We start from the raw sequence: 16,408 nt of genomic DNA on the forward strand, positions 1-16,408 counted from the left end.
ATAGAAAGAAGTTATTAAAATTGGTCCTTAGTAGATTGTATAATGCTCATTGTCGAAATATTCTACAGAGAACATATTTCAATATACCATAAAAATACATAAAGAAAATACAATTAATAATAGAATTCATTGGTTCTCACATTTCGGCAACATAACCCATGAATTGGTACACGTATGTTTGGAACCAGGAAGAGATTGTTTGAGATCCTTTTCGGTTCCACTTTCTTTTCTCATTTCCTACAATGAAATTCATATTTTCAAAACAACTGATTTGTAGATAAATTTTATTATTTTCTGTACATTTCGTTTTATTAAATTATAACATTGACACACACTACATTCTTAAATAACTATAACAATAGAGGTACTATTGTATGTTAATAAAATTTTAAAGATATTACATTCATTCCTCGACTCTCACAAAGACGTTATAATCGATTTAATTATATTTATATTAGATAAAGAAATACATAGAGTAAGAAAACATTATAGATTACGTATGAACACAAAACATGACGACACCTACGTGTGGTACATATATCTACAATATTTAAGCATTAAACTATATAGCGTTCATTTTATACGTATTTTGTCTCGCAACACTGCATTTGTAAGGGTATACTAAGTCTCCACCGCGGTTTGTCCTAAAGAATTAGGTTCTGCGGCGTCGGTTTACTTTCACTCTAGAATGTCTCAAATATACGCTACTCATATATCGTTAAAATTACAACAGATTCAATAACAAAGAGCCTATATACAAAACAGACGTTTTCAATTTATTCTAAAATTTAACTATTTAATATTACACTATTATTAGATTTATCACTGCTCGGTAGACATACAAATAATATTATATTTACAAGTTTTCGCTTAATTTTTGAACTAGTATTGATTTTGGTTCGTGACTAATCCCTCGGCTGAATTCACTAATGGTTAAGGCTGGACCTCACAGACGAAAAACGTTTCGAACGAACATGGCGAGTCGTTCCATTTCAGGCCTTTCCCGTCTCTGTTCCACAACTCCAAGCAGTTCTCCTGCTCGCCGTTCTCGTACTCGAAGTTGTTCGGCTCGCCCGCGTTCCAATTGGTGAAGGTGATGGGTCGTCCTGTGGACATCCAGAAGAAGTTACCCTCCTCGGCCAGATCGGTGCCCGACGTCCAGAAATGCTCATTGCCAAAACCTACAAACAAATTAAAAGGTTGTTAATATATAATTTTATTACCACTGCGTTATTATAAATAATAGGCAAGATGACTATATTTGAAAAATTACTTTATAGTAATTCGACTTGTTTACTTTACCCGAAATAAAATTTATTGCTGCAAAAAAAATGAATTTTAAAGAAAAATTGACATTTATAAAATATTTTAAACAAAAAAAATTGAACCAAAAAAAAAAGGAAATAAATAAATATAAAAAAATAATCAAATTTAAATTTTTAATTAATCACATAAAAAACATTTTAAAATAAAATATGTACATAATAATCGTTGTAATAACTAAATAAAAATAAATAAAAACCTTATTTAACCTCTCTACTTCACGTACTTTATATTCAACTATATACACACAATTTAGCTAATACCTACCTAAACCTATATATCTATTTACATTATTATTTTAACTACTGCCAACTGACTACTTTGAAGTCGATGCCGAACCCAAACAGTTGTACTAATTTAGACATTTTTGTTGGTAATTAAATTTTTTGTATATGTCATAAAATTATATTACTATTTTTGTATTGCTTGGGCTCGGTACCGAATTCAAGGTAATCAGTTGGTAGTAGTTAGAGATACAGTTAGTAGTTAGAGGTAGTACTAGTTTGATAAATAGGTTTAGGTAGGTATTAAGCTAAATTGTGCATATATTGTAAAATGTAAAATACGTCTAGTAGATAGGTTAAATAATATTTTTGATTATTTTTATTTAGTTATTTCAACGATTATTATGTGAATATTTTATTTTAAAATGTTTTTATTTGTGTTAAAAATTTAAGTTTGATAATTTTTTAATTTTCAGTAATTTCCTATTTATTGATTTATTTATTTTTTGAAGTCGGTTCAATTTTTTGTTAAAAATATTTTATTTTTCTATTGTAAGTGTTAAATATTTACTCAACTAATTACGCAGTTATCTTATTTAAAACAACAAAGGGTGGGCCAAGTTAAGCGGCAGCTTGTATGAGGAAAAATAGAAATAAAGAAATAATGATTGAAAATAAAGAGGGCTTCAAGCCCCGGGGTCCGCTAACTAGCCTAGGTGATTTGACAAATGTTCTAACTAAACAGCAACAAAAAGTCGTCTGCCGGAAATCGAACCAGCGACTTACATTTGAGAGCTAAACTCTTTTACCATTACACTATAGAAGCAATTGTCTACAATATTTCTACGAGGGCTTATATGTTATAGTTTTCGATTTCCCTTCTTTCCCCCAAGAGATCATAATTTCGTTCCAATGGGACAACCACGCAAATGCACATGAAATTTTGAAAATTGGTCGACAATTGACGGAGAATTCGACGAACATACATTTAAAAAATTTATATATCCGAACATAGAACTTTATTCGTTTTCAAAGTCGGTTAAAAATAGGTAAATTTTACTAAAATGCTCTAAAACATTCCAAATCTGTGCTTGACGCAGTTGTTTTGATAGCACTGGGCGATTTGTAGGGGTACACCGGGGGTAATCAGACATGTATATCGATGGTGTAAGGTCTTCTAATGTAACTATACAACATACAACGGTAAAAACTCTTGTATATTTTCATTCCAAAGTAGAAAAATGTGATTAAATCTTGTAGGATAGGAGCCAGCCAACATAGTTTGAATATCGGTAATTTATGCACAGCAATATAATCATAATAATGTAAGTATTTTTTATTTTAAGTACCTTTAATCATGAATAAAGTATAACTAAAACTAATCTATAAAAAAATTAACTCTTCTTAACTAACCCCCAAAAGGAATAATCAGTTATTTTCAGCGAATTTTTGTTTGAATTGATTATTATATTGATTTAGCTTAGTTTTATATGTTAGTATCTGCTTTGTTTTACTTTTTTACTGATTTTTGATTTTTTTTTCACTTTGTTCAGTTGTTTCAGACTTTCATCAAGATTCTATTCCTTTCAAATTTCAAAAGCATTTCTGCAAAGCTGAATCCGTATTAGTATACGGAATCTGGTGTTAAAAGAAAGGGGAAAATATCTAATGATAGACAAAGCATTGCATAGAATACATTCTTGCTGAACCTTCCTGTAGAAAGTAGAAATAAAATAAGGAAAAAACTGAAAGTCAATACCTACATTTTCTCAGTTCTGTTGATACATTAAAAATTAATTTGTTATAATTTTCGAGAATATTCATTTTCTCTACATGATTGAATAAAATGTTATTGATTATTTTTAGTCTTGTAAGGCACATTGTTTTGATAGATTAAGGTGGTAAATAACTATGAAATATAATATCAAATATAAAGCTCAAATCAAACAAAATCAGCAATCCCTGGAAGTTGCAACTGATTTGTTTTAATGAATCATTATATTAGTAACATAGTAATATACAACTATGTGCCCAAAGTATACTCAATATACATATTGAAACATTCGAATAATATTGTAAAATTCGTGAAAATGTATATGAAAATGGCCTTTTACGTGGAAAAGTATCAAATATGATATAATTCTAGTATTATCAATTATTTATTTATTACTTATATTTAAAGTACTGTCGATTGAATTTTTGTTTTCAATAATGCAAATAATTTACATTTTATAAACAAAGTGATGATAGGCGAATATTGCGCAAAAACAATCTTACGTAACTCATTTTGATTTTAATCAAGTATATAAACTATTAATTGGTCATGCCATTACCGACTAATTAATATATCATCAGAAATATCTAAAATTTTTAATAGGCGAATGTAAGAAACTGTAGAACTAAAGTTCAGATAACATTTATAGAATTCTTTATTGCACCAAAAGCGTTAAATTCTCTTTAACAATAAAAAAGTGAGCATATGAAAGGACCTAAAAGTAGCTTGTATGTGAGAAATATTAAATTATCTAAACCAAGAACAAAATGCAATTTGTTAATTGTTTAAAGTAAATATTATTTAACAGTCATCCCACATTATTATCACTAACAACTTTTTTTAAAGACATTTTTTTAGTGTTGAATTTATGCAAGTTTTCTTAACAAAACCATGGCTCTCGTTGACACATAGATGGCATCAAACGAAGTTACAAGCGACGTTACTGAATATTTGTTTTAAAATATTTTTTTAATAAACACATTTTTAAAACAGTTATTTGGTAACTAGTAACTAAGCATTATGAAAACTCCCGTAAAACTATTACTGATTATTATAAATCGTATAGATTAAAGTCAGGTTGAGGTTCCATTTAAAGAGTGGTACTCTAGAGAAAATATAGATAAACCACAAAAAACCCGTAAGTAAAGATAATAATAAGATATAGTTAATAAAAGTTAGTGATAAAAGCCAAAATATACCAAAAACCAATCTTCTGCAAAAAAGGCATGGAGAAATTGAATTGATTATTTCTCTTAGTTGTATCAGTATTTGTGGATAGTACTTATAGTACTATCGAATTAAAATACTTTAATTATACTGCATAACGATAATAATGTTATATTTTTAATTTCTAGTTTTGAACTAAGCAACTATAGTGTGCTATGTAAATTAATCAATGCTATACAAATAATAAATAAAAATAGAAGCAATCTCGCTGAAATACGAACGTAACAATAATTTATTTTAATATATGATAATGTTAAATAAATACAACTTGTGGTTGGTTTATCATTATTAATATGATATGGAATTAGAAAATTAATCACTAATAATTTAGTGGTAACATATATCATAAATTTAGTTTAATTTAATAAATTAGTTTACATGGACATATAAATCGAATAAAAATACTTTCATAAATATTAATAGTTTTTCGTTGTAAAGTAAATATATTTACTAGATAATTATCATTCTTTTTATTAATATTAAATATACATTTATCGTTAAATATACATTGCCACAGAACATCACCAATTTACTAAAACGTATAACAAATATTTCTGGTGATTTGAGGTGTGTATGATTACTGACATCACAAATAACTTTACATAATATTTCCACACTTTCATATTATACGTCGAACATATTAAAGAGTTATAACAACTTTATTCGAAGACTTTAAAAATCAAAACCTCAGCTGTAATATAAATGGATGTTTTTCTACGCGCAAATAGTACATAATAAATCATAAAACAATCACATCGTAACGTAAGTAGTTTGAATTTAAATTGGTACATATTACTAAAGCAAATACTTTCACGAAGATCTAAGTCATATCATTTCCTCGGGCTTCAAATTTTTGGGCAGCAGAAACCGGTCTTTCGCAAGGAAAATTATATAATTTTTATTACATTCCAACGCAAACAGTTCTTGAGATGGTCTAATATAGTTTATTGCATACATAGGGTGGGCCATCTGTTTTATTGCAGGCGGATCTAATGATATTAGGGGTGTTTAGGGTCCAGAAATCGATCTGTCGGTAGCTTATCTTCGAATAAATTTATTTCAAGTATTAGGTAGATATGTATCTTGGTTAGCAATATCAATTGTTGAAAGCGCCAATGTAAAACATTCTTTTGGGTTAACTAATAACTGTTAAATAACCAAACAATGAAGCCATCTTCCATCAAATACCTTTACAAACTATTGATGATACTGTTCTGTCATATCCCCGTCGCTGGTTTTGGTTTCAACCATATAAATATGATGATTTTAATATCAATGCCTAAGAACGACATGATGAACAGAAAATAGTTCGTAGATACTGAATTTAAAGGATAATTAGACGAAATTAATTGTTTCCAGAGGTTTAGCTGTGATTGGAAAAGTCCAAAAGGAGGAAAAATGGCATAGGAATTAACTAAAAATGTTATTCCGAACAGTTTCGATGTATATGTTTTATTGCTTGCCATGCAAAGAAAGAAGAGTTTTATCTGGTGTATTGCAACTGAAAATCTGTACGCACATCAACTAGGCAAAATTAATCAACCTTCTGATATACTTATTCATATGGATAAATGATAGCTTGCTTTCGAAATGCCTAATAATTGCAAATAGAGATCGATGATGATTGTTATTTCGGTATGACATCGCCATGTTGCCAATATCAGAAAAAGTTGTAGACTATTTCATGGACTTTCTTACTTTACATATAAAAATATTTAAACTTTCAATGATCTGCGCGAAGCTCAATCTTCCAACCGCTATTTTTATATCACCCAATTTTGCAACATATGATCAACTAGATGTTGCAATAGCTATGGATTTAAGAGAATCGATGTTTGCTATAAGAGATGTGGATTAATAGGTTGATGAAGAATAGGGATGTTTGAGTCCAGAAATCGATCTGTCAGTATCTGATCTTCGAATACATTCATTTTAAGTATTAAGTGCAAGGAATTGGATTAGTTAACAAAATCAATTGCTGAAAATACAAAGTGGCAATGTATAACATTCTTTTAGGTTAACTATTGACTGTTAAATAACCAAATCTAACTCTCATCGATGGTTTTAACATTTCTGTGCGTAAAAAAACAGTATTTCATTTAATATTATTGATTTATTCGGTGTATGTATATAATAACCATGGAACCACCAAAAGTGTATTTTCGACATTAATTACATTTGTTGTTTGATTAGAAGCATACCATAGAAACGTATGGTGATGATGTTCTCTTATATCCCAATTGTAGGTTGTAGTTTCAACAATTTCACCACTTTTAGGTGATTTTGACGTTAAGGGCCAACCCGACCTCGCAAAAACCCCTACCAAGGAACTAACTAGACGAAATCACTTGTTTCCAGGGGTTTGCATGTGATGAGAAAAGCCCAAAAGGAGGAAAAATGTCATTTCGAACAGTTTCAACATAGCCATTTTACCGCTTACTAGGGAGAAAAAGGGCTTTCTCTGATGTATTGCAAGTGGTGATGCAATTTGGGTATACTACGACAATCCTAAATAACAGGTGTCCTGGGTTAGTAAGATCTAATGTATGAATTTAAAAATGAATTATTGTTCATATTGTTCAGATTTATTTCACTAATATTTCATGTACATAATTTACATATAAAAATGAACTGAACCTTCAAATGGTCTGAGCTGAGCATAATCTTCCAAGTACTCTTATTATACCATCCAATCTTGCAATGCGTTGTCAATTATTTCATGAATAACTACGGATTTAATAGAATCAATGTTTTCCCTAAGGGATATGGATTATTGGTGAAGTCATGATGATTTAAATGTAGATATACAACATATAGATAAATTTGATTGAAATTTTCAGTAAACTTTTTGGAACTCTCATTGCAGTGCAATATGTATTGAGATGTAATATGTACGTGTTTTTACTGATGATATATGTTCAAGGTAAGTTTCTAACTGCTCTTGATGACTTTCAGCATCACGTTTATTAAAATTAAACAGGAAAAGTAAAACTTTTGCCGATGGTTCGTAAATGATTCGACGAAAAAGCAAAGTTTAATGAAGGAGTTTTGATATGAACATAATTGCAGAAATACTCGTTGTTTATATACAATCTGTAAATCAAAATATACGTTTTTTATTTTTAATATTTCTATTATTTCTCATAAAAAGTTGAATTTGCGGAGAAAAAAAATATAAATTATTAATTAATTCATTATATAGATGATTCAGTTGGTATTGATAATTATATTATTAGATCTAGACTAACTGACATACCATAATTTATGAGAAAAATCGAGTGATCAATTGAAGCGTCACAATGGAATATAATAGTATTTAAATTGGCAAAACATAGAAGCAACGAAATCGAAATAAATACAAATAAGAGAATATTAAAATACTTAGCAATGACTAAACATTTTTACAAATTATTACAAGGTGTTCATTGACGTGAAATATTAGATCTTTATGATTTAATTCTCAATTAGGATTTCGATTTGCGATAATAGAGTACATTGAAAAGTATATTATTTATAGTTATATCCATGAATGGTTAAGGCCAGGATGAACGTGACTCGTCCAGAACACAGAATTAACAAGGGAGAAAATTAGGAAGAAGCGATCACAAAGTAAAAGTAGGATGATTTCTTTACACCTAGGTGTCATTAAAACATATTAATATTAACACATGGGCTGAAGAGTCCCGGGCATAACAAAGAAAATGCGTTTTTTTTTGTTCAAAAGTGGCTTTAAGCATTTTTCCTCAAAATAAGCCTGACACCAGTAGCTGCCCAATCGTTTTGATTCCGGAGTGAAGTAATGGATCCATGTTTCATCCATTGTCATATATCGACGCAAAAATTCCAGTTTGTTACATTTTGACATGGCCAAACAGCGCTCAAAATCAGAATGTTGTCTAGTGTTACCACCTCATTTGGACGTACACTGTGTTCTGCATAATAGGTCTCTCTATGACCACGTTTGAAGTCAACAAATCGACGTTTTGTTATTATTTCTAATGGATCCTTATAAAAGTTTTCAAGCCATTTTTTCGTTTTAATGCTATTTTTCCCATCAAGAAGCAGTGTAAAATTAAAATACAAAATTGTATTTGATTCATTGTTTTGAAAATAACAAAAGCAATCTTAACACAGTAACTCACAAACTTATGAGTAGACTATCAGGATATTTTAGCAGCTTTCCTTTGAAGATTTGTACTAACTGAAAAAGCGACGAATGCAATAAAACTAGCGCCATCAATGTGTTAGACCCGGGACTTTTCAAAACATGAGTTACAAGTCTGGTTTGGTTGGCTAAGATTATGGAGATTAGGAATTAACCCCCAAAAAACCCAAGCCATAGCATTCTATCGCAAAAGAGACTTAAGAATATACAAACTCCAAGTAGATAATTCTCTACTCCCCTGGCGCGACAAGGTCACATACCTCGGTTAAATTTTCGATTCACCTGGTGCCACCACATAGGGACGTCATTTCAAAAGGCTACGGAATCTGCTCTACGTTATACCCACTACTATGTTGCAGGAATAAATTATCAAAGTTATGCTCTACAAGAGCTTAATTAGATCAGTGATCCTTTTAGGATCAAACACTTGGTCCAGCTACGCTGCGCCAGCTCTGATCTCAAAGCTCCAAGTGATGCAAAACAAGCTACTCCGGCAAGCTCTGTGCGCCCCGTGGTTTGTCAGGAACACCCAAATTCACAGAGAAACTGACACCCCAACTTTAATCGATTTTGTGAACCACATATTCAACAAATTCCTCCAAACTTCAGCCCTCTCGGATAATCCCCTCTTAAAATCCCTCTCAGAGGGTTTTGCACCTCGATAACCCCCCGCCTCCTGTTCAGTCCAAGCAGCCAAAAGCCGCCATCGGGTCCTTTCACCCTCCCGCATACTTGCCTTTCATTCGGGCATTAATGAATGTCATTTGATGTCAGCAAGGGTTTGTAAACCAGCTGGGAACCAGGAAAGAAAAAATAAACAAGACTGGTTTGATCTGACTGGTCGCATCTTAATTAATAACCGCAAAAACGTGTCTGAAAGCAATGAGTGGTGAGTTTGTTAATGGATCTTTACAGAATATCTTTAATACGTTAAAGTTCTTCGAATCATTAAAGTTATATAAGTAAGCATTAATTAAAAATATATATTGAATTATACTGACGATTCCTATTGAATTAGAAATATCAAAATCATTAATACCTGCCCTTCAAATTGTATAAAACACATTAACACTAATAGCGATTTAAATATTTAAAAGAATCGATACCAGACTGAACGGATTCTTGCTACAAATTAGCGTGCAATTATTTTTCTCTAATAACACCAACAAAAAGATGTTCTTGAGCAATTAAGTAAACGTAAGAAAACGATCGGTAGCCGTCATTCTTCTCGCGTGCGTTCTTGAACTTTTCGTTGGAATGCCACCAAGTTAAATCACCAAAATAATAGTCCAGTTTATCATCGAGCCGATACCTAAAAATCGACTCAGAAACTGACCGTGCCGGCCGAAAACAGAACACTTAACCGTGACACAATTGCGGTGTCGTCATTCGGGATGATGCTGAGGACGTATGTAGGCCATCGAGGCCGGAATCAGAAGAGCGTGATGGTTTCGTAAATATCGAAAACGAAACTCGGAACAATTAAATCGACATCGATGTTTCCGGCAATATTTCGACAGCTGAAATGGTCGCTGACGCAATATCGAGTGTTTTTGTATGGTTATACCAGGCGTAGCTTAAAAATTATCGATATAATTAACAATAATTATATTTTTTGATTAATTAATATTTAAAGTGAATGAAACACAGTCTAAATGAATTATATTTTAAAAAATGATAAATGGAGCATTAAGAAGTGTACGATCTTAAAATTACTAACTAATAAATTGTATCTGGATGTGAATATCGTAGTACTATGTTGGCGTAAGAGCAAAATATATCGTTTCACTATATTGTTATTGAGTCATTCAATATATACAAATTCAATCTGTGATCGAAGAAAAAAATTGCAAGACTTATTGAACGAAAATCCAGCTCAAATTCTCAAAGAACGTCCACAGAGCTTGGAAGGCGATGAATAAACTAACAGGACAATTGAAAAGTCCCCAGCTTGACACATACAATTAAATCCATATCTTTTTTAGTTAGCCCTAACCCTCAAAAGATGCATGTATATATTTAACAGCTGTCGGATCATTAGTTCGTGAATTATAGCATTTTGAGTGAAGCAACTTTTGTTATTGTGAAAATAATGGTTAAAAAGGGATTTCGCGTGTTGATAAAATATTGCTTTTTGAATGAAAAAAATACAGTTGAAGGAAAAATTTGGCTTGATGCCGAGTTTCCGGACACTGCCCCAGGAAAATCAACAATCAAGGATTGGTATGCTAAGTTTAGACGTGGTGAAATGAGCACCGAAGACGGTGAACCCAGTGGACGCTCAAAAGGGGTTGTTACCGACGAAAACATTTAAAAAATCCACAAAATAATTTTGAATGACTGTAAATTCAAATTAAATGAAATAGCAGACACTCTAAAGTTATCAACTGAACGTGTATATCATATCATTTACGAATATTTGGGTATGAGAAAGCTCTATGCAATGTGGGTGCCGCACGAGCTCACTTTTGACCTAAAACAACGACGAGTTGATGATTCGGAGCAGTGTTTGAAGATGATCAAGCGTAATAAACCCGAGTTTTTGCGTCAATATGTGACGATGGATGAAACATGGCTCCATCATTTTACTCCGAAGTCCAATCGATAGTCATCCGAGTGGACTGCATACGATGAAACGGCTCCAAAGCGTCGTAAAACGCCACAGTCGGCTAGCAAGGTTGTAGTGTCTGTATTTTGGGATAAGTATGGAAAAATGTTCATTGACTGCCTTGAAAAAGGAAGGACCATCAACAGCGACTATTACATTGCGTTATTAGACCGTTTAAAGAACGAAATCGCCGAAAAACGGTCGCATTAGAAAAAAAGGAAAGTGCTGTTTCACCAAGACAATGTACCGTGTTACAAGTCAGTAAAAACGATGGCAAAAATCCATGAATTGGGCCTCGAATTGTTTCCTCATCCACCGTATTCTACAGATCTACACAGTATATATTGTACCATTTTTTCTCAATAAGTACTTTCTTAAAATGAAAAATTAGCGAGAATGCATGTGTGTTGTTAATAAATTATTTAATACAAATATTTTGTTAATTTTATCTTATTATATTATAGAATGAGTGATAGTTCTATACATTTTGGAATCTCAATTTCCCTTTTAATAGAATTTAGTAATACATTATTAAGGTTTTAGGTAAAATTAATACAAGTGATTTATTATTTTTATCATATATTATTGGAATAGAATTAAAGATTAATTTATGTACCATATGTCAATATAACGGAACAAAATCAGGTTTGGTAGTAGTAGTTGAAGTAAGAACTGATATTAATTAAACATAGGCTCGATTGCATTTAGTGCTAATAATGTTTTATGAGTATCTTTATAGGTCTAGTCTAATCCAGGATTAAATAATTTACTTTTAATTTATTTTAATTAATTTTTTTTTAATTTATTAAATTCGTACTAGTAGCTTATATCTATATAACAAGACACCAGGAAAAGAAAACATTAATGAAGAGAATCTTACAAAATCAGGGAGAAAATGTAGTTATGTATTAATTAAAAATAACACAAAATATACAGCATAATTGGTGAGAAAAATATTTCACTCTCATAATTGTAATAATCATTTTACTATCGTTATTCATTATTAAAGATTTTATTCTAGATATTACATTATTATATTATATTATTTATTATATTACTCTAAATTATTAATGAAAAATAAATGTAGGTTTTATTTTATTGGTATAAATCATAATATTATGTTAATAATTGAATTACTTAATATAATGAATTATTAGTTATTCTTAAAAAATTAAATGTTAAGTATTTTAATTTGATTATTATATTACATACTAAATGAAATTATGTCGACTGTATTCCCCGTATATAAATACAAATCATGTAATCTGACAACAATGCATATTAACAACTTTTAAAATATATTGGTGAATGCGCCGTCCCCAGTCCTGTGTTCAAGCTTGTTTTGTTCGCATGTCTAAAAATTCCTTCTACATTTCTAAAACGTCTTAATTAAATTTTTTTTACTATGGAAATTCATATTCGAGATATATTAAATCCTGAGATAATATGGAGTCTACTGCTATGTCATTAATGAAAATATATCGTAATTTATTTTAGAAAAAGTGGATGTTATAGAGGTATACTTCTCGCGCGACAACACATACAAAGAAGTTTCTTATTCGAAGAAAATGTAACCAGTACAAGGTGATTTTTACAGACTACTACAACGTCATACTTGACGTCAAACAATGCTACTGATGATGCACAGGGAAGTTCGCCATTACAAAATTAGTCAAGTCTAGTCTATTAAAAGTAGACGTTTATTATTAACACTATCTGAAATAGAAAACTGAAACCAACAGTCAAAGTTCGTGATTATTTTGCTAATGAATATTTTTAATAGGTTAAGGTTAATTGAGTTATTAAAATTACATTACTACTATTTTAAAAATTAAGTCAGGTTACCCATAAATTCTATTGCATCTTTCAATTTTCTCAACTTGATCTAAAATCAAAGAGGTTGATCTATAATACAATTATAAAGCCAATTTGAACCTATGGGGTGCAAATATGGGGTTGCACTAAAAATTCAAATCAGTTAGTCATACAGCGCTGTCAAAACAAGATTCTTCGATTGATTACCAATGCCTATCGCTATGTAACCAATGAAGAACTGCACGATGACCTGGAAATCAAATGAATTTGCGAAGTTGTGCAGGATTTCACCTTGAAACACGAAAGAAGAATGCTAAATCATTCTAACGTGGAACCAATACAACTGCTGGACAGCGCACAGGATGTCAGGAGATTGAAACGAACAAAACCATACGAACTTGCGTGAACATTTAGTGTGTATTATTAGTGTAAACTATAGCTATAAGTTAATAATTAATAAATAATTGTAATTTTATAATTGAGGAATACATACTGATGTATTTTCTCGCACTCGTCTTGCTTGCTAATTAATCCAAGCACATAGGAAAAGTAGTAATAAATTAATTGTAATAATAATAATAATTAAGATTGTTCTAAGCGTATCTAATAAAGATGTTATAAAAAAAATCTTTCAATTTTAACAAACTATTAAAAACTAGCCTTGTATAATCCAAACTACTTGAAAATTTGTGATATAGTGCGATTAAAATGCGAAAATATATTAAAAAGGCAAACATTTATTGAAACATGTAATTCGTAAAAATATATAGGAAAACTAACTATAAATAAAAACTACTATGACTAATACCTGGTTGAAATTAACGTAAAAAACTGAAATTAAGTATCATTATATATAATATCTAAATATTTCAACTCTATAAACGATTACTATGATTAATAGATCAATTTAGAAAATTTGTCAAAGAAATTACTTAAACCTACGTAGAATTAAAATCGATTGATTGGTGATTAATTGCTACAAGTCAATATATAAGTTCTATATGAATAAAAGCTGAATTAATTTGGTTAGCATTAAGTATTATTCTTTGGTCAAATGCCAGTCACTTTTCATGGTTTCATCAATCACTTTTTGTTCTTTGTTCACAACCATATATCATATTATTGAAGGTTCATTTTCATTTAAATGCCGTTGGATTAAGAACTTTTTATAATCAGAAATGCATTTTTAATCAAATATTGTTTTATTGTCCCATATTCCGTGAGCCTTTCCCAAGGATACACGTAAAGTCTTGAAGTTTTCATAAATTTTAAGACTTATTTCGGTTATAGTTAGCTTCTTCAGCTTCCTACACAATTTTCCTTCCATTATTACACATTCACTGCGGATAACTGTGTAAAAAGTGCATGGACTAGTGAAAATGTTATACACTGTTATTTAGTTACTTAGTTAGTTATACAGCTATGTAGTTCTTCTTGTTTATACAGTTACCCACAATAAAGATGGTTATAGCTCGTCAGATGAGAACATCAATTACATGAAGATGGGAATCGACATCTTGGAGTGGCTGTCGACTTCACAAAAGAATGCCCAACTTTTGTGACTATCTTAAGCCTCAGTACCAATACTCAACATTTATGATTTAGATTTTAAATTTATATTTTATAACTTAACAGTGATTCATTCCTAATCACGCCATACAAAAAATATATTCTCCTTTAAATTAATTAATTTAATTAACTTTAAGTGATTGTTCCGTTTACCTTTCATAGTTTCGACAGATTTGTCTTTGTTAACAACGATACGTCATTGAAAGTTTCTTTTCATTTAAATATCGGCGAAATAGAAACGTTTTAATATGAACAATTATAAATTACATTTCAACATTATATTTCGAGAATGACAGTCATCGTTGCATCAAACATTACTTCAATGTCCTATATTTTCTCAAATGTGTCGTTCTCTTTGGAGAAACTTAAGATTGTTATTCGCTGTAATACAGATAATAATACGAGGGTCACTATTTATATTTCGGGAATTGGCAACACTGTTGTTATGTGAGTCCATCTGATCCATCGCAAAGTTTGACATTTTTGCCGATATACGTACTCGGTTATAGTTTCGTCTCGGCAAAAAATGGAACGGAATCATGAACATTTTCATGCAATGATTTTTTACGATTTTCGACGTGGATTATCACAACAAGAGTACATCAATCAACTTAACTTCACTTTTGTATCGCTGATTTAGTAAATTCAATCGTGGTCGTAGTTCGCTGTCCGACGAGTTTCGTGAAGGTCATCCAAAATCGGATGTTGTGCCAGAAAACATCGATGCTGTGTGCGAAATGATTAACCAAGATTGTCATGTCACCTATTGTGAGATTGAGGCAACCCTAAGCATTAGTTTCAATAGCATATATGCGATTTTACATGAACACTTAGTTGTGCGAAAGTTATATTCGCGTTGGATCCCACACAATTTAACAATCGCCCAAAAAAAAGGCTCGTGTTGATTGGTGCAAAGAAATGTTTAAGAAATTCAATCGCGCTGCTTCAAAAGACGTTTATACAGGTGACAGGTGACGAATCATGGATATAATCATATGAGCCCGAAAGTAACAATCGACTGTATGGGAGTTTCAAGATCAACCAAATCCAACAAAAGTTGTTCGCGCCCGAAGCACTTCAAAGAAAATGGTGGCCTGTTTCTTCGGGAAAACTAGTCATATTGCAACAGTGCCTAGAGAGGATCGTAGAACAGTAAATTCTGATTGGTATTGTTTCTTATCTAATTGGTACACAACTATTTGTTTGGTGGTGAAATAAGGAAAACAAACAAGAGGCGCCGGATTGTTCTTCATCATGACAATGCGAGCTCTCACACATCGGCTCAAACAAGAGACTATTTGGGTACTTAAAACATCGAATTGATGGGTCATCTGTCATTTGATTTGATTTTAATAATTTTTTATCTTTAACATCGTAATTTCCGGACTAAAAACGAGAGTCCGTTTTAACACTGGTCTTGGCTTAAGAACTCATCACTAAAGATGCCACAATTGCTCTTTTCGAAAGTAAAAGGGTAAAATATGACGAAATGACTTTCTGGAATTTTAATTTTAAATCGAACAACTTATGACGGAGTAAATGAATGAAGCTACCTTAAAATTTAGAATGTTCTATGAACTGTTACCTTCCAAATGTGGTTAGAGTATTTCATTTAATAAGTATTACCGAGAAAATGCGATTTTAAAGCCAAAATTTCTATATTCTCCAACTTAACATATACAACACTTTCTACTATCAGGTCT

The 16,408-nt window shown here is 31.0% G+C and overlaps 1 protein-coding gene across 1 annotated transcript in view; it reads right to left on the minus strand.

Moving 5' to 3' along the window:
- Positions 1-267: 267 nt before the first annotated feature.
- tfc (Brevican core protein triforce) overlaps positions 268-16,408 on the minus strand; it is a 105,069-nt gene continuing 88,928 nt past the window's right edge. The window contains exon 5 of the mRNA XM_076409010.1: positions 268-1,181. Coding sequence (XP_076265125.1) covers positions 934-1,181 — 248 coding nt within the window. The 3' untranslated portion in view covers positions 268-933. The remainder of the gene's footprint in view (positions 1,182-16,408) is intronic.

This window comes from Rhynchophorus ferrugineus, unplaced genomic scaffold (genome assembly GCF_030347505.1).
Source record: "Rhynchophorus ferrugineus isolate W39M unplaced genomic scaffold, kcgeb_rfMv2 rfM6, whole genome shotgun sequence".
In the NCBI taxonomy this organism is placed as follows: domain Eukaryota; kingdom Metazoa; phylum Arthropoda; class Insecta; order Coleoptera; family Curculionidae; genus Rhynchophorus; species Rhynchophorus ferrugineus.